The 20,066-nt window shown below is 48.2% G+C and overlaps 1 protein-coding gene across 2 annotated transcripts in view; it reads left to right on the top strand.

Annotated features, from left to right (window-relative positions):
- The window catches only part of WWC2 (WW and C2 domain containing 2), a 169,208-nt gene that overhangs the window by 106,777 nt on the left and 42,365 nt on the right, over nt 1-20,066 (top strand). For both annotated transcript variants that reach the window (XM_060278728.1, XM_060278729.1), the window contains exons 10-11: nt 16,461-16,550; nt 17,401-18,017. In XM_060278728.1, the coding sequence (XP_060134711.1) occupies nt 16,461-16,550; nt 17,401-18,017 (707 nt within the window). The remainder of the gene's footprint in view (nt 1-16,460; nt 16,551-17,400; nt 18,018-20,066) is intronic.

Here is a 20,066-nt window from a genome sequence, read left to right on the forward strand (position 1 = left end):
CCTCTAAATCCGAACTGCTTGTCTCTGACTGTGGCTCTCTCGGACTAGCAGCACTGTCAAGAGACCTACTACGCTTTGCAGCCCCCTCTGGGCTTGCTTTGGGTGAAGTGGGTGACCTACCACGTTTGCTGTACTTCCCAGGCTTGACCTGGGGTGAAGTCGGTGCGCTTCTGACTACTTGCTTCACTTCCCTAGGAGCTACACCACTTGGACCAGCTGCCTGACCTGGATCTGGTCCTGCAGCACCTGGAACTCCAGCATCAGCCACCTGAGTTTCCTCTTCCTGGTCAAAACCTGAAGACCAGTCAAGAAGAACTTCGGGGTTAGCATGAATGCGTCTCCAGCCCTCTTGTTCACAGAACGTAGCACTCCTGCTAATGTGAACGCGGGTTTGGTCCCCCTCTGCTGGTACAAACCTCCAAGCCTTTGAGTTTGGTTCGTAACCACAGAAGATCATTTTCCTGGATCTTGATCCTCCCTTTCTGCGCTTCTGCTTTGGAATTAGAACCCAAGCCTCACACCCAAAAGTTCTGAAATAGTGCACCTTCGGAACTTTGCCATACAACATGTAGTAGGGTGTGTTTTCCACAACTGAATTAAAAGCGCGGTTTGAACAATAATTCACAAATTTATAACATTCCCCCCAAAACTTCTGGGGTAGTCCTGCATCAAACAACGTTGCCTCTACCAGTTCAGACAGCGTCCTAAATTTCCTTTCAGCTAAACCATTCTCTTGTGGACTAAAAGGGGCGGTTTTTCTGTGCCTAATTCCCTTGCTGCGGAAAAACCCTTGTAGTTCTGCACTCAAAAACTCTCCCGCCCTGTCACTCTGAAAACACTGGACAGTGACGGAGAACTGCAGTTCTACCTCGGCTACCCACTCTTTTATCACTCTGGCAGCCTCCCCCTTCTCTTTCAGTGTTATGACCCAGGAAAAATGGCTGAAATCATCCAAAAGACACAAAACATATTTTGAACCACCTAAACTTGACGTTGACATAGGCCCAGAAATATCCAAGTGCACTAACTGAAATGGCTTTGTGCTCTTCCTCTCAGACCTAGGATAAGAGCATCTCTTCGTCTTCGCTTTCGCACATGCGCGGCATTGCAGGTGTTTTTGACATGGCTTGAACCTGCAACCTTTGACAAAATCAGGGGCTTTTTTCACATAAGGAAAAGACATGTGACAATATTTACGGTGCCAAGCATGAATACAATCTTTATGGATAGCGCCCTCTGTGCCCTTTGGGGTATTAGCACTTTTTGCCTGAGCATCACCAGTGTTACTTCCACCTGCTTGCCCCCTCCCATCTAGGACAAACAGACCATCAGACCCAACAGTAACGCTTACCAGCTCAGCCCCATCTCTGGCAATTTTGCAAACACCATCGGCAAAACTTATTTCAAAGCCCTCACGCAATAAGCAAGACACACTTAAAAGACCATTCTCCATGCCTGGTACAACATAAACATCAAGGTTAGTGTCTAAGCATTGCATATAAAAAACACCCTTGCTTTTAATTGTTCCAGAAGAACCATCAGCAAGATGCAGGCTTTTTTCATCTTCAAGTGGCCTGCAGTTCAGGATCTGTCCTGAAGGCGGTACAAGATGATGGGTGCTGCCTGAGTCGATAACAAAAGTGAAACTGTCCTGTCCTCTGTTTCGAATCGTTGCTAAGGCAGCAGAAAGATGGCTGACAGGCTTATCTGGAGTTTTCCCACGTCCTCTGCCTCGGCGCTGCTGGCTGGTCCCACGACCACGTCCGCTGGGTTGCCTGGCACCTGGCTGAGTGACCTTGGCTGCTTCCGGAGCTGGGCAAAATCTCACTACGTGCCCAGGCTGCTGGCACCGATAACAAAGCCTTGTTGCGCACGCACTCACAGTGGATTCCTCAGTGCTTTTTACTGCACCCCCACTGGCTTCTCTGCGCCCACGGCCCCCCTTCTCAGCCGATTCTTTCTGGCGTCTCTGTTCCTCATCCGCCAAACGCCCAGAAACGTAAGCAATCGTGAGTTCAGCTTCAGGCATGGCCTCAAACGTTAAGCACAAATGCTCATAAGCGTTTCCCAAACTAGACAGCAAAATATAAACTTTTTCCTTCTCTTTGAACACAAGCTCATGCCGCTGCAGCTTATGGAATGCATCAATCACATTGGCAATGTGCTCCTTAATGGGTTGCCCTGGTCTCAGTCTCAACTCAAAGAGATGCCTCATAGCATGCAGCTTAGCTCCAGCTGTTTTTCTCTGATGGACCCTTTCCAAACTGTCCCAGGCTTGCTTGGCATTTTCAGCATTTTGCACATAAGGCAGTTGCGTAGCATCACAGCTCATGGCAATGGCACATAAAGCCTTATTGTCTTTCCTGGTTTCTGCTGCAAACCTCTGTGCTTCAGCTGCTGAATTATCAGCGACAGGGGTTGGAGGATTTAACACACAAGTCCATAAATCCTTTCCTAGCAACCACATTCTGGCCCTTTCTCTCCACTCTGCATAGTTGTCGCCATTCAACCTCTGGAACGGCACGACAAATGACTCCTGTAGCTGCTCCGCCATCTTGTCCACCCCCGGGCTCCGTGTCCGTGTACTCACTCAGAATAGCTGACGTTGCTCCTCCGGGTAGACTGCGGATCCCAGCCTCTGGTTCAGGGTCTTTCTGCTAGCGAGTGCATCTGTTAATTGCCGACTGCAAAACAACAGGTTTCTCCCAGCTAGCTCTTTACACCGGCTTTCTCCAAGGCTTTTACAGCTGCAATCACCTTTTATTGCTTTGGTGATTGATTAGGTTCAGGACCTCTTTACTCCCAGAACCTGTGACAGGTGGGCCCGTGACCTGTGATCCATAACCTGTGACGGGTATAGGACTCCTTTGAGTTGTTTATGACTCAATTAGGAGCCACTAATTTGCCGCCCGGCACGCTTTCACTAGCGCCTCTGCTCCGTAGACCCGGGCTGGCAGTAAAACACACAGCAGAGTTCTTCTTCTTCTCACACACAGCGGAAACTTGTATAGCCGTTGGATAAAAAGCCTCTTAAGAACACACAGAGTCCAAGGTGTTCTAATAACTACTGGAGTTTATTTTAAAGAGAAAATAACAAACAACCTGGTGAGAGCGCAGACATCTTGCGACCGTCTCCCAGGCAAAAACGAAACCAAGTGATACACACAGAAACACTTCTGGCACATTCTGTAATATGATATCTTCCTCAGTGGTCAGGTGGTACACAGTACACAGTTAACCCCTTCGGTTACTTGTTACTCCTCACACAGGAGTTTGTTACCCAACACAGGCTGAGATTCACTGACTACTGCTGAAATTGGAGAACCTGCTTTAAGCATAAACAAACCTCCCTCTGACTTAGCAGTTCCCAGAATCTCACCATTCTTTTTGATAACACAGCTGTTTTCTTCAAAATGTACTTTGAAACCAGCTTTTAGCAAACAATCTACTGACATTAAGTTGCTTCTTATTAGTGAGGGCACACATAACACATTCTCCAGGCACTCACGCAGACAAGGAACAAACACTGAACCCCCCGAATGTACCTCAGAAGTTCTCCCGTCAGCGAGAGCAATTTGGCTACGTTGTGCCACGCTCTTTGAAACAAACAACTCGTCAGAATTTACGATGTGACGAGTGGCACCTGAGTCAACCACCCAGACAGTTTGTTTCTCATTAGCAACCTTGACCACGGCTGTCACAAGATGAGCCGACTGTTTATGCTTGAAAAATTTCTTCTGCCGCTGTTGCTGCCCTTTGTTAAAACAACAGAACTGCACAGAGATTCTGTGACAGATTTTTTTATTCTGTAATTGGAATGATTTATACAGTTTAAACAACTTTACATTGATTTTACTTAATCTAAACTTACACGGTGCACATGATTCTGTTGGATCATTTTTGAAACAAAGCATTTCTAAAGAACAACAGTGCAGGAGGGTGAAAATTGCCCTGAAACTCCTTGTAGCAGGGGCAGCCGATCTCTTCTGCCAGGGGCAGCAGACTCTATAAATACACCTTTGGCCTGGAGCATTGGGTGCTGCTTCCAGGGAGTGTCTAATAGCATGCACCTCCCTCCACACAGCCTTTTCCTTTGAGCCATCCAGCAGGCACAGAGGCAAAGAAGCCCAGTCTGTCTGTGCTGCTCCTTGTCAGCTCTAGGTTGGAGAGGGGTAGCAGAGGTACTTCCTTTGGTCTCTAATTTCATGCTAAATTCCAAAGGTGGAGCATGAGATCAAGGAAGAGACCACACCCTTGGAGCAGGGCCATGTCCTGGTGACCACAAACAAGAGAGAGAGGGTGGGGCAGGGGTGGCTCTTGATGGGATTTCACCATTGGGAGGTCCAGCCGGCAGCTCCCTCTTCGTCTCAGTCCCGGTGATTCCCATGGAACACGAACACGACTCAGGGTCTCAGCAACCTGAGCACGCAATCAGCAGAGATGCCCACGCAGTTTCAGCGGAGATGATAAGGCAGCAGCAGAGAGGCATTTTAAAGTGGTTTATTTACAGCTATATTACAGCATGAAAAGAGAGCGAACGATGCTTTCTCTCTTCCATCAGATCAAACAGTTCAGAACAGAACTCAGAACAGAACTGAAAGTAAGAGTCCATAAAAGGATATACCTAGACATGTGACATATATCAGCAGCAACATGCCTAAGTCTTAAGGTGGAACTGAATCTCCTGACATCACTCCCCCATTCTGTGAAACCTTAAGCTCAGCAGTTCCAAACTGTAGCTTTTGCATATAACTGTGCAACTGTTCTTTATTTACAACCTTGGACAACATATCAGCCGGAATTTCATTACCTGGCATGTATGATATTTGGACCAGTCCTTTCTTTATGCATTCCCTTGCACGATGTAATTTTATCTGCAAATATTTGGTCCTCTGCTTGCAACTCTCGGATGCTAGCAAAGCTAAACAGGACTGATTGTCTTGATATACCTGAATAGGACAAGACACATTAACTCCAATATCCTTGAACAGTTGCAACAACCATTCACAATCCATTAAGGAGAGTGAGAGAGCGTTGAGCTCTGCTTCACAGGAACTCTGACAAACGGTTGTCTGTTTCCTGCACATCCAATCAAAAAGACAATGGTTGTATACATAACAAACACCTGAAGTGCTTTTGCTATCTGTGACATCACTACCAAAACTTGCATCTGCGAAGATTTCCAGACCTCCAGTCTTTTGACTTGTGAAACGCAATCTGTAGTGCATGGTTCCTTTTAAGTACCTACAAATGCGTTTCAAAGCACGCCAATCCTGAACAGTAGGATTGTTGGCACGTCTGCTCAGCAAATTACAGCTAACAGCAATGTCAGGTCTTGAAACTCTTGCGATGAAGTTTAACTTACCTAACACACATCTATACAGTGTAGTGTCGGTAAATGGTTCTGCATCATCATCAACTTTATAACCTTGTACCATAGGTGTGTCAACAGGATTTGCGTCAATTAAATTCAGTTGGTTCAGCACATCAGTAATCTTTTGAGTTTGGTGTACCAGAAAAGTACCTTCTTTGTTTCTCTCAACCTGTAGAGAAAGATAATTGGAAACTTCACCTAGGTCTTTCATATTGAAGTGTTCCTTCAACTGAGCAAGTGCACTCTGGTACAACTCTTTGTTCTTCCAGAAGAACAGCAAATCATCAACAAAACAAATACAATACAGTTTTTGCTCCCCCTCTTGTTTGACAAATACACACGGATCAGCGATACCTTGCTTAAATCCTAAGGAAAGCAATGTTTCTGTAAGTTTGGTGTTCCAACACCTGGCACTCTGTTTGAGCCCATACAGTGATTTCTTTAGTTTGCATACCATTCCCTTTGGTACATCCACACCAGCAGGGGGCAGTAAAAATATATCTTCCTGCAAAACCCCGTATAAAAAGGCTGTATCAATATCATGATGGGAGACCTGAAACTTTTGTTCAGACGCAAATTTAAGCATGAGTCTCACCGTCTCGTATTTCACGGTAGGAGCAAAGACTTGGTGAAAGTCCTCCCCCGGTACCTGCGAAAATCCTCTGGCGACCAACCTTGCTTTGTGTCTCATAATCTTTCCATTCTGGTTAGTCTTGGCTTTAAACACCCACTTGCTGTCAACAAGTCTCATTCCCGGGACAACTGGAACTAGCTCCCAGGTTTGATTTCTATCTAAGGAGTCAATTTCAGCCTTCATGGCTTCCAGCCATGGCTGAGCCTGCTTTGGGTTCAATTCCTGAACCTCTTGGAAACTAGCAGGTTCAAAGATTTTTTCAGAGGTACCAAGAACAGCAACAGCTGTCTTTGCATATTCATCAGCATATCTCTTGGGCGGTTTCCCCTTTGTGGCCCTCTCGGACCTTCGAACAGTCCGTTCTTCATCTTTACTTAACTCCTCCTTTTTAGGAGAAAAGCGACCAATGGTGAACAGAGGTTCTTCTAGTTCAGTGTCAGACGCATCTGATGGTCTGATTGAGGCTTTTGCACTTAAATAATCTGCAGTGTCACTATCAGATGCTGATAGTGCACCTGCGCCTCTTACTGAATCAGAATCAGAACCAGAATCCTGCTCATCATCATCCTCAGCTTGTGCTTCTTCTTCTTCTTCTTCTTCATCAACAGGATGAATCTGAAAAATCCCCACATTTTCCCCCCATTTGGGATTGCACTGGACACTCTTGGTGATTCTTACAGTTTGAGTGTTTTTCATCAACACTCTGTACGCTCCATTTTCGTATCCCAAGAATATACCAGGTTCACCTCGTGTCCCCAGCTTACCACTTTGTGGGGTGTTTACCCACATGTCAGATCCAAAGATCCTCATGTGTTTGATGTAAGGCTGTTTGCCAAACATCTTCTCATAAGGGGTACACTCAATCGCTGAATGCCACCTGCGATTAAGAGCGTATACAAAATTAGATAGTGCTTCGGCCCAATACTGTTCTGGCAAATTGGCATCATGCAGCAAGGTTTTAAGTCCCTGCTGTAAGGTTTGTCCTGCCCTTTCACACAGACCATTTTCCCAAGGACTTCTGGGGCATGCCAGATCGTGTTGAATTCCCTTCTCAGATAGAAAAGCTTCAAATTCGTGAGAAGTGAACTCCCCTCCATTGTCACTGAATAGGCACTTTATCTTTTGGCCCCTGGCATTTTCAAGCCATGCACAGAAACCCTTTGTCACAGTGGCCGGAGTGGACTACTTCAGAGTAACGACGCTACGCAGCTCTGCATTTTATTCTTTTATTGGTGCTGCGTATTTACAGTGCTCAAGTCATTGCTATTTACACGGAGCGATGTTGTCAGTCGGTTTCAGAACCTCCTAATGGCTTTTGGCGCGTCTTTCTCCAACACAAAAGCTTTGGCAGACCCATCCTCTTGCCCCTCCTCTTCCTGCGTAATTCTGGAGTTGGGGGGATGGGTCTTCCCCCCTTGCTTGCCCCTTCCTGTCCCACCTGGGACCTTGGCTCCTCTACCTTGCCTGAGCCTCGGACACGACTTCCTGCTTCCCCACTGGAATCGGAACTCTCTCTGCTTTCCCCTTTGCTCGGGGACGGGCTTGAACTCAGGAGGGGAGGGACTTCGCGATATCCCCTGTCCCTCACATCCACCCCCCTCCCAAGCTCTCCTTCACCCCTCCCCAGGCCCCCCCCAGGTGTCGGTGACGACTGGAAGCCTAAAAACTCGGTGCTCTCCGAGCCCGTTGGTGTGAACACCTCCCCCCAGTCCTGCGAGCCCCCCCCTTCCGCCTGGGAGGACGGGAATCCCAAAAAGTCCGTGGCGTCAGAGCTGGTGGGGGTAAAAATGTTTTGCCAATCTGCTCCTTCCTCTGACTGGGTGGATCTTGGCGACACCCATACCTCATCCTCTGGTTCCTCAAACTCCGCTTCCCAGCGCCATGGTGAGCTGTTCTCCCGTGCCTCCTCCTCCTCCCCCTCCCTTTCCATGTGCCAGGGCTTGGGTCTGTGGGGAAAGAGGGCGTGAAATTCTTCCACCAAGAATTCTTCCTGTATCTGAGTGGCGGGGACCCATTCATTCTGGGACGGTGGAGCATCCTCCCATGCCATGAGGTACTCCAGGCCCCCCACCCCCCACCTTGAATCCAGGATGGCCGTGGCCTCATTGAGTTGCTCCCTGCCTTCCCTCTCCCCCCCTCCCTCGGGGGTTTGTTCGCTGTCTCGGAGCCTGCTGCTTTCCCTGTACGGCGACAGCAGCGATCTATGAAACACTGGATGCACCCTCATGTCCTCTGGCAGTGCCAGCCTGTATGCCACCGGGTTGACCTGTTGCGTGACCGTGAAGGGGCCCAGCCATTTGGGTGCCAGCTTTTTGCACCTCCCTCTGGTGGGAAGGCCCTCCGAGGACAACCACACCTTGTCCCCCACCCTGATGACCTCCCCTTGTCGCCTGTGGCGATCTGCCCCCTTTTTGTACGCTTCCTTGGCCCTCTCCAAGTGTTCTCTGAGCTGCTGGTGCACCGTCTCCAGTTCCTTTGCCCAATCCTCAGCCTGCGGGCCCTCCTCCTCCTCCTCCCCCTCCCTCTCTGGGAAAGATCTGAGGTCGCGCCCGTAATTGGCCTTAAAGGGCGACACCCCTGTGGAGACGTGCACTGCATTGTTGTAGGCAAATTCTGCTAGTGGCAGGCGATCCACCCAGTCCGTTTGCCGCTGGCTGACGTAGCATCTCAGGTACTGCTGCAGAATGGCGTTGACCCTCTCCGCTTGTCCGTTGGTCTGCGGGTGTCTAGCCGTTGACAAGCTGACCTCCACCTGCAGGAGGTTCATGAGCCGCCGCCAGAACCTGGAAACAAATTGGCGGCCACGATCCGAAATAACCCTTAAAGGTAATCCATGCAGTCTGAAAACGTGATCAACAAACAGTTTGGCTGTCTCTTCTGCCGAGACTGCCCTGGCACACGGTATAAAGTGACACATTTTGGACATGAGGTCCACCACCACCAACACTGCAGTCTTACCCCTGGACGAAGGCAGATCTGTGATGAAGTCCATGGACACCACTTCCCACGGCCTGTGTGGCGTGGCTAAGGGCTCCAGCAACCCTGGCGGCGCTGCTCTGACCACCTTCGCCCGCTGGCAGGTGTTACAGCCCCTTACATAGTCTCGAACATCTTCCCTCACCCCTGGCCACCAGAAGTGTCTCATGACTAGGTGAGTGGTCTTGTCCCTTCCAAAATGCCCCGCTGTTGGGTTGTCGTGCATCTGCTTGAGGACCGTACGTCGAAGCTGGGTGGTGGGTAGGTACAGCGCACCCTTGTAGAAAAGCAGCCCTCTGCGTTCTGCAAAGTCTTTTGCCTGCTCCCTCCCCCCTCTCAGTTCTCTGAAGATGCGGTTGGCAAATTCATCCGCTGCCGTCAGTGCTGTGAGTTCTGCCTCGCTCACCACTGCTGCTCCGCAGGACCATGCCGACGGGGGGGAAAATGTGCCTCGGGGCTGGTGGCGCCTCCTCCTCCATGTACTCTGGCTTGCGGGAGAGGGCATCCGCCCGGACATTCTGCTCTCCCGGGATGTAGTGTATGGAGAAGTTGAAGTTCGAGAAGAACTCTGCCCACCGTATCTGCCGCTGGTTGAGCACCCTGGCAGTTCTCCAGAACTCCAGGTTCTTGTGGTCTGTGCACACCTGGATGGGGTGCTTGGCGCCCACCAGGAAGTGCCTCCAGTGCTGGAACGCCGCGTGGATCGCAAGAAGTTCCCGATCGAAAACTGTGTAGTTTCGCTCGGGCTGGGTCAACTTCCTGGAGAAGAAGGCACAGGGTCTCCACTCTCTGTTGGCGTCCAGTTGCAACAAAATGGCGCCCACAGCCTTATCAGAAGCATCTGTCTCAATGCGTAGGGGCGCGTCCTGAACCACGTGGAACAGGTTCTGGTCTGAGGCGAACACCCTCTTGAGGCTTTCGAACGCTGCTTGCGCCTCTGGTGTCCACCTGAACTTCTGCTTGCCTCTCAGGCAGTCAGTGATGGGAGCCGTAACTCGAGAGAAGTTCTTGATGAACTTCCTGTAGAAGTTGGCAAAGCCTAGTAGGCGTTGGGCATCTTTGCGCGTCCTGGGGCTGTGCCAGTCCAGGATGGTCTGCACCTTGTCCTTGTCCATCGCTAGCCCCTTGTCTGACAGCTTGTAGCCCAGGAAGTCCACCTCCTTGGTGTGAAACTTGCACTTCTCCAGCTTCACATACAGGTGGTTCTCCTTCAGGCGCTGTAACACCTCCCTGACGTCCTTCACGTGCTGCACTGGGTCGTTGGAGTAAATAAGGATGTCATCCAGAAAGACCAAGCATTTCCTGAAGAGTAGGGACCCCAGGACGTGGTGCATGAAGGCCTGGAAGCATGCTGAGCCCCCTTGCAACCCGAAGGGCATCACCAGATATTCAAAAGAGCCCAGAGGCGTGAACATCGTGGTTTTCCACTCATCGCCCTCCCGGATCCTGATCAAGTTGTACGCCCCCCTCAGGTCTAGCTTGGTGAAAATCTTGCCCCTGCGTGCCGCTGTCAGGAGATCATCCACTCTGGGCATGGGGAAAGCCACTGGCTCTGTCACCGAATTCAGCCGTCTAAAATCCACCACAAGACGGCGCTGTTGCGTGTCTTTCTTGTCCACCCAGAAGACCGGGCTGCCCCCTGCTGCCTTGCTTTCTCTGATGAACCCCCGCTTGAGGTTCTTGTCGATGAAAGCGCGCAGATCCTCCAGTTCCTGGTCTGACATGGCGTACAGCTTGGCTGGGGGTATAGTTGCCCCTGGCACCAGGTTGATCTGGCAGTCAAAAGGCCGGTGTGGGGGCAGGTGGTCGGACTCCGCTTCGCTGAAGACCTCCTGCAGGTCCCAGTATGGTTTGGGTATCGCCTCACCCCCTTTGACGTGCATGGTGGCCACCGTGGCTATCGGAGGCCCCTCCCCTGGTTGGTGCTGCATGCAATGTTCCAGGCAAAAGTCCGATCCAAAAGTGATGCATCTCTGATGCCAACTTATGGAGGGGTCGTGGCGCGCCAGCCAGCTCATGCCCAAAACGATTGGGGGGTCTGAGATGGTGGTGACGTTGAATGCCAGTGTCTCTGAGTGCCTTCCAACCGTCATTCTCATGGGGGGGGGTTTGATGAGTGATGGCCCCTCCCAGCAGCTCTCTGCCGTCAATGGTTGCCACGTGCAGAGGAAAATCCAGCTGCAGAAGCTGGATCTGGTGCTCTTCTGCAAAGTTCCTCGAGAAGAAGTTCGCTGACGCCCCACTGTCAATTAAGGCGAGGACTGTCAGGGGATAGCCATTTGGGAGCGTGAGCGTCACTTCTAGAACCACTCCTGCTCTGGGAGGGGTGGGCTGGCTCTGCTCCTCTCTGTGCGGGTGGGTGGGCTGGGGCTGTTGTCTGCTGACTGTGCCTGGCTGCCGCCCCTTGTCTCCTGCAGCCAGGCTTTCCCGTTTCCCTGCTGTGGTGCTGCGTCAGTGGGGGAGGGCACAACCGTTCCCGCCTTTCCTTGCCACTCCCTGCGATGTGGGCAGTCTCTGACGAGATGCTGGGGGGAGTTGCAGAGAAAGCAATTCCCACCCCTTCCCTCCTTGCGCCTTGGCGCCGCTGGGGTTTGAAAAGCCCGCGCGCGCGCGCGTTATCAATCTGCATGGGTTCCTGGTCCTGACTGGCCCCAGGCGTGGCTTGAAAGGGTTGTTGAGGGAGTGGCTTCTCCTGCGACCGTGGGAACCAAGCCCGCTTTGCGCGCGTTGCTTGCTTGTCGCTCCACCTGGATTCCTGCCTCACCCCCACCGCCAGAGCCGCTTTGCTCAGTTGATCCATATTACTGGGCTTTGGACCTCTCGAGAGCTCATCCTTCACCTCCTCATGCAACCCCAAGTAGAACGCCGCTTGCATCGGGGCCGACTCCAGATCCCACCCCAATCTGTGCACCAGCATGGTGAATTTCGCCCAATACGCGCGAACTGTCATATTTCCTTGGCGTAAATTATGAAGTTCCTCCTTAGTCTGGTCCATATGACTATCGGACGAATACATCGTTTTCAAACCTTCTAGAAACAGTTTGACATTCTTCATGCAAGGATTCCTTGTTGCAATTAACGGTCTTAGCCACTCCCTGGCCGCCCCTGTAAGGTGCTCCACAATAAACGCTACTCTGTGCTCATCATCAGGGAACTCATCGTGGTGCAGCTCAAGAGCATACACAATCTCAGTCTCAAAGCCCTGAAACTCCTTCGGGTCTCCGTTGAACTTGCTTACTAGGGTCCCGGCTCTCCTTCCTGGCAGCACTTGGACTTGGGGTGCCCCTCCCGCCTTGTTTTTCTCTGCATCCAGCTTGTTTTGGAGGTCTACCGCCACCGCCCTTAAATGCTGCTCTTTTTCCTGAAGCTCTCTCACCTGTTCCGCAAGTTGTAGCCGGTCGTCCTGGACCTTCTTAGTCTCCTCTTTAGCTGCCTTCAATTCTCCCTGCGCCTGCAGCGACAGCTGTTGCAGTTCTAGCTGGGCTTGCTCAGCGATCTGCCGCCACTTCTCCGCCTCTGACACGCTCATCCCGGCAACTCCAAAGTAGCCCAAAAATGATTAGGAGGTTGCTGTCACAGTGGCCGGAGTGGACTACTTCAGAGTAACGACGCTACGCAGCTCTGCATTTTATTCTTTTATTGGTGCTGCGTATTTACAGTGCTCAAGTCATTGCTATTTACACGGAGCGATGTTGTCAGTCGGTTTCAGAACCTCCTAATGGCTTTTGGCGCGTCTTTCTCCAACACAAAAGCTTTGGCAGACCCATCCTCTTGCCCCTCCTCTTCCTGCGTAATTCTGGAGTTGGGGGGATGGGTCTTCCCCCCTTGCTTGCCCCTTCCTGTCCCACCTGGGACCTTGGCTCCTCTACCTTGCCTGAGCCTCGGACACGACTTCCTGCTTCCCCACTGGAATCGGAACTCTCTCTGCTTTCCCCTTTGCTCGGGGACGGGCTTGAACTCAGGAGGGGAGGGACTTCGCGATATCCCCTGTCCCTCACACCCTTGAACTTTAAAAAGGCATCTGATTTCTGTTTTAGCACAAACACGTGAACATATCTGGTGTAGGAGTCTATTAGGATCATAAAATACTTAGATCCACTCACAGATGGTGATAGTGGACCTACCAGGTCTGCATGGACCACCTGATAAGGCTGGGTTGCCTTCCTCCCAGACACTTTCCCTTTGGGTGCAACTTTTACTTTATGTTGTGCACAGGAAACACACTTCATATGATACTTGCAGGGTTTAAGCTTCAGGCCCTGCACAACCTTGGGCATCTTGGACACTGCTTGCCAGCCTAAGTGTCCAAAAATGCGATGGTATTCGTGAATACAACCTGCATGAAGAGGCCTATTAGTTGTGTTAGCAACATAAGCAACATTTTCATCAGGTTCACACTCAGACACTTTTACATCATCAAAAGTCATCAAAAACAGTTCATCAACCTTTTCAGCACGTACGTATTCTTCATTGTTCTTAGTGATAATGGCAATGCCATTCCTGAAAGAGATGTGAAAACCCTTTCTGTCCAGCTGTGGAACTGAAAGTAAATTATCCTTTGCTTTTGGCACATAAAGCACATCAGCAATCTCTAGGTTTAGAGATTCTAACACAATTGTCCCAGTTCCTTGAATGTCCAAAGATGATCCACCTGCCTGTAAAATCTTCCCCTTAAAGGCTTGAAATGAAACAAAAAGATGTCGGTCTCGGCAGATGTGATGAGTCGCACCAGAATCAACAACAAAGAAGTTATTAGCCTTTGAAGTTGCTGTTATCTTAGCCAGCATAGCTTTACGCTGTCCACTTGGCTGCTTTCCACCGCTGCCACCCCCCTTTCCTTGCTTGCCTTTGAAATTTGCAGCAGCTGTCGGTCTCTGCTTATCTTGCTTCTTTCTGCAGTTTCGCTTTACGTGACCCAAACCTCCGCAACCATAGCACCTGATCGTGAAGGCTCTAGCGTTATCAGCTTGAGATTGGCACGTAGCAGCTGGCTCCTGTGATTTGCAACTGGCGCCCTCAGCTCTCCTCCGATCCCACTCATTTTGCAATACAGCAATTACTCTAGCTGCTGTTAAATCTCTTGTGGGGAGGGCTGCTAACTGGCTAGCAATGGCATCAAAGCTGTGGTCTAAAGAGTCCAGAATCAACACTGCAAACACAGCTTCCGGCAAAACAAATTCACGATTCACCAGTTCCTCCCTCAGCCGCTGCATTTCAAGAATGTGGGCACGTAAATCACCTCCCGGCTGGAGTTTCATGTTGTGCAGAGTCCGAAAAAACAATAGAACTGACCCTGCCTGTTTGCGTTCATGGACTTCATGTAGTCCCTCCCACATTAGTTTCGCAGACGCTCTGTTAGCAAGGGTAATTAATTCTGTAGCTGAGACACATCCAATAATCAAACCACGAGCTTGTGAATCACATTGATTCCAAGCATTCGTCACTGGCGTGGGGGGGTTCTCTTCAATCACATGCCAGAGCTTTGCAAGTCTTAACTTGCCTTCTACATATATTTTCCATGTATGATAATTAGTCCCATCCAGAAGAATTATCTGGTTAGAGCTTCCAAGCATATTCTCCATTTTTCCAGCCACCCGTTACAGGCAATCACTTTGGAAAAATGCCTCTGCTCCAGCTCTATCTCACAGTCAATTAATCACTGGGACAGGTTTACGACTGTCTGTTTCAAAGCTTTCTCCGGCAGCAGCCAGCAGCTTGCTGAATAAACATTTTGCTGCCTATCGCTCTCCACACATACCTCTCAATTGCTCCGATGTTTTCAGCACTGATCAGAGCCGCATTCGGAACACACTGCCTGCTCCTGGATCCATAACTGGCTGATCCAGAGACCACCAACCATCTCCTCTGGGCTTGACGACCCTTGTACTTCTGGGCCCGGAACCCTTTTGATGGGATTTCACCATTGGGAGGTCCAGCCGGCAGCTCCCTCTTCGTCTCAGTCCCGGTGATTCCCATGGAACACGAACACGACTCAGGGTCTCAGCAACCTGAGCACGCAATCAGCAGAGATGCCCACGCAGTTTTAGCGGAGATGATAAGGCAGCAGCAGAGAGGCATTTTAAAGTGGTTTATTTACAGCTATATTACAGCATGAAGAGAGAGCGAACGATGCTTTCTCTCTTCCATCAGATCAAACAGTTCAGAACAGAACTCAGAACAGAACTGAAAGTAAGAGTCCATAAAAGGATATACCTAGACATGTGACATATATCAGCAGCAACATGCCTAAGTCTTAAGGTGGAACTGAATCTCCTGACAGCTCTATCCCAGGCTTCCTCAAACCCGGCCCTCCAGATGTTTTTTGAGACCACAATTCCCATCATCCCTGACCACTGGTCCTGCTAGCTAGGGATGATGGGAGTTGAAGTCCCCAAACATCTCGAGGGTCAAGTTTGAGGAAGCCTGCTCTATCCACATGTGACTCCAGCCCCAATTAACTTTTCCTGTGGGTCCATGGCCCTCCATTAAAAAAGCTTCCTTAGGCATCAGTTTCAGTTTACTAACTACCCTGGGGTCCCACAAGCCTGGAGGCCGCAACACATTAAAACAGTCATCTGATGCTGAAGGAGAAGCCATTGTGGAATGTGCTTAGTTGCTTAGTGGAACATATGGAGCCACGATTGCCTAATATGTATAGCCTGAAACAGTATTAATGGTTTTTAATAAATTTTTGCATCATGAAATACTGCATTCAATATTTTTTGTTAATGTCAGTATTCCATATACTTAAATGCCCCTGGACCCAGGTTATCGGTTTTATCCCTGCTTGTTTTTAATGTTCATTTTTGAAAATGGCTTTGAGTTTCCTTTTCTGAAAAAAGTGGCTAATAAATATAAATAATACATAATATCTCCTTGCAGCCCTGCTGATTAAGTTGTTCTGTTCCTTGCTTTTATTGAACACTACTCTCTGCTGCAATGCAACACAAAAAATGAAGTCAGTGGGATTTGAGCAGCTTAACGGAACAAGATTATAGCCTTTATCAGGGGCATATCACAATTATTTGGGCCAGAAACATATTTTTTTAAAAAAAATGAAACCAGTTGCTTTAAGGTACTGTGTAATATGCAAAGAAAATAAAAAAGGCATGGGCCATCTTGCCATAGATCCTCATTAGTGCAAGGTTGCTATTAAACAAATGTGCAACAGCTTGCCATAATAATGACATTGCTATGGAAACTTTTAAAAAAATTCTGATTAACAGATACTGCTCAATCAGATATTATTTGTGCACACATTATCTGTCAATGCAAAGCTGTTTTACAGTTCCTTCAGTTGTTGTCACTTTGACCAGCAATGAGAAGATTAGGGTTCTATGGGAACTTGGTCTGCTGTTTAAACTATTTAAATACAAGGTGGCAGTGAAGCGAGAGTTTTTAGGATTATATTTTATGTGCTTGAAAAATGAAGTCGAAAGAGTTTTTAAGTATAACTATGGTTCTTGTATCTTCTAGGTTAAAACTGGAAGAACGAAGGAATAAATTAGTTAAAAAACTTGAAGAAACTAGTAAACTAACGACTAACTTGCATTTGCAACTTAAAAGGTAAGGTTGCTCTGTTTACACTGTTGTTATTGACAAGAGCAAAACAGGTTTGTCCAACAGAGCTCTGAAAATGTCTAGTTTGAAATAGTACTAGTTTGTTTTGCGTGGAATTTTGTTAACTTGGAAACTACTTTTATGCCCCACAAAAATTTAATGTACCTCCTAATAAATATTTGGCTCCCCACAGCCTGTGTCCCAAACCACAGACTCCACAGAGCAGAAGCAACTTCTGTATGAAACAGCTGTTACAGCTGTCAACACACGTCTTCTCCAAGGCGTTGCAGCTGCATGAGAGTGGGCAGAGGGAAAGGGGAAAACAGATTAGCAGACACATTTTAGCAGAACAAGGTCTTGTGCATGCAGAGGTGATCACAGTGGAAATTTTAAAAAGCTGCTGTTAATTTCTGTTATGTGTACATGTTCCATGTCACCTACCTACCTACCAAGGGGGAACAACGGAGTGTCCCAAATAGTGAACCAAAAGAACTGATAAGGGAAGCTGTCACATAAATTGCAAACAAATGTGAAAGTATGACCATTCTTGGACACAAAACCTCAAAAAATGAGCTTAAGCACTAAAATCCCACGATAATTGGTACGTCCTCATATTGTTACCAATAAGCTGTATAGTTAATTAACTGGCCTCCAAAAACTATTATCAGACTAATAGGCTCTAACCCCCCCCCCAATTGTAACATTTGTCATTTTTTAAGATGTCTTTACACTTGTCACCTTTATGACCTGACTGGACTATATATTCATACTTTATCCTTTATTGTGGGCTGAGACTAATTGGACACATAGTAGTTTGAAATGAATGCTCAATCTTTTTCTTTCTTTTTTTTTGCAGTCTTTCAGCCAGCACATTATCTATGTCTTCAGGGAGCAGCCTGGGGTCCCTGGCATCCAGTCGTGGGTCTCTGAATACATCCAGCAGGGGGTCGCTGAATTCCCTTAGCTCTACAGATCTGTATTATAACCAAGGTGAACAACCTACAGATTTAGACTATCAGTATAAATTGGACTTCATATTGCAAGAGAAATGTGGTTACATTCCTTCGGGCCCTATTACCACAATTCATGAAAATGAGGTGGTCAATTCCCATGGGAGAATGGACTACAGCGATTCTTCCAGCTCTCTGGCAGCAAGCCATGCACCAAAATTAACTGAACCTCCAAAATCAGTGCCATCGCTGTCTTCAAGATCCTCCCTTTCCTCTTTGTCCCCCCCTGGATCACCTTTGGTTTTAGAAGGTGCATTCCCAGTGCCTCCTCAAGACTCTCCATTGCACCATCTTACCACGGACTTTGAGGACTGCGATTTACCCAGTGACTTTGCAGGCATTAGCCTCTGTGGGAACCAAATGTTGTTGGACTCTGAAGCCAGAGCATCTTCTCAGACATCGGTGGATGATAAAGACCTCCATGAAAGTGTTCGGCAAACCATGTCGCCTTCAAGAAATACAGGTAAAAAAGTAGGGTCAGGCCTACCTGTAACATATGGGTATATCTTGCTATTTATACTCACAAATGCCCATTGTTTTTTTCCTCTGGATATTTTTTAGTACTTAAGTCCTGGAAATGTGTGTGTGTGTGTGTGTGTGTAATATGTTCAGAGCAACAAGCTGTCTTTTAACTAGGGGTGTCACAGTTAGCATGGGACTGTAGGGTGCTGAGCATAGACAGGAATTATGAGTTCTGGCAAGATGTGAGGTAGAGTTGGAGTGCAATGCTGGGGCAGATCCCATAAGGGCAACTGGGCAGAATGTGAGAAGTAGGGCTGCATAACAAAGCTCAAGAAAATGGGTGGCAGGGTATATTGTAGGCCAGGAAAAAGCTAGAACAGGAGTGCAGGGTAGAAGTAAATTGAGAGACAGCCAGATAGATGGGCAGTGGATGACTGGAAAAGTAGCAGGCAGAAAAGGAGACCACAGGATAAGTGGACAGGCTGACTGCCAGAATAATCTAGAAAGAAGTACACAACTAATTACTTGGAGTTGCGGGTGAGCAGTGAGGTAGCCACCTTTGCTATTGACAAGAAGTTGTTCAGGGTGGTAAGAACGAAAAGAGATTGCATGGAGCTCTAAAAGGATCTCTCTAAACTGAATAAAGGGGCATTAAGATGGAAACAAGTCTAAAGTGATGCACATTGGGGCAAAAAATCCCCACTTCACATATACACTCTGAACTACCGGTAGTGGTTATTGACCAGCAAAGAAATGCTTGTGGGAGATTGCTCAGTGAAAATGACCCAGTGTGAAATGACTGTGAAAAGGGCTAATTCCATGTTAGGGATCATTAGGAAAGCAACTGAAAATAAATCTGCCAATACCATCATGCCATTATACAAATCTATGGTGTGACGGCACTTGCTGTATTGTGTACTATTCTGGTCATTGCCCCTTCAAAAAAGGATATTGCAGGGCTGGGAAAGGTTTAATAAATGGCAACCCAAACTATATTGACATAGCTGCCAAGTTTTCCCTTTTCTCGCGAGGAAGCCTATTCAGCATAAGGGAAAATCCCTTAAAAAAAGGGATAACTTGGCAGCTATGCATATTGAGGCTAGAGCGACTCCTCATTAAGAAAGTTTGCAATATAGGCTTTTTAGTTTGGGCGCGGGAAGGCAAGTAAAGGAGGATGGGATAGAGGTATAGAATTACGCACAAGGTGGGGAAGTTGATAAAGAGTTTTTCTCCCTTAATACTAGACCTGGTGTCATCCTATGAAGGTGAATGTTGGAAGATTTGGAACAGTTAAATGATTGAATATTGCTATCACAGTATGTAGTGATGGTGACCAACCTGGTGGATAAGGTAAAGGTAAAGGGACCCCTGACCATTAGGTCCAATCGTGACCGACTCGGGTTGCGGTGCTCATCTCATGTTATTGGCCGAGGGAGCCGGGGTACAGCTTCCAGGTCATGTGGCCAGCATGACTAAGCCGCTTCTGGCAAACCAGAGCAGCACACGGAAATGCCAGGCTGCCATTTTTCCAGAACAGGACTGTGCTGGTACCTGAGTTGTCAATATAGAATATGTCCACCATTCTGAGACCTTAAGCAACTCACACACAGGGGTTCTAGAGTGCAGACAGAGAGACTCATAATCCAGGCTGAGCTTGACCATCAAAAGTGGGTGGTACCTTTACTCTTCTGAAATATTCTGTCCTCTAGCATAGGACTCTAGCTTCGGGTTAAGGCAATTTCTGGCAGTGCCTTGACAGTTCTCCCCTGATCCATGCCAAATCATTCGAGACAAGGAGTTAAAACTGTTTTAAGAACACTCTGTGGTGTGCTGTTGTTTTCTTTAGCTAACTGACCAAACCATCTACAGTTTTCCAGCAGCTGACTGTTGGGAACTTAGCAAATGTCTTGTGAGTTTGTTGTGAATGGATTTGTTCTCTGGCATCAAGAGCTTTATTTGTGTTTCCAAGACCAAAATGATTTGCGGCTTTTAGATCCAGAGAGATAAGGTTTCCTTTCAAAGTTATATCTCGGAAGGATAAAGAAGCAGA

The sequence above is a fragment of the Zootoca vivipara genome, chromosome 9 (genome assembly GCF_963506605.1).
Source record: "Zootoca vivipara chromosome 9, rZooViv1.1, whole genome shotgun sequence".
In the NCBI taxonomy this organism is placed as follows: Eukaryota; Metazoa; Chordata; class Lepidosauria; order Squamata; family Lacertidae; genus Zootoca; species Zootoca vivipara.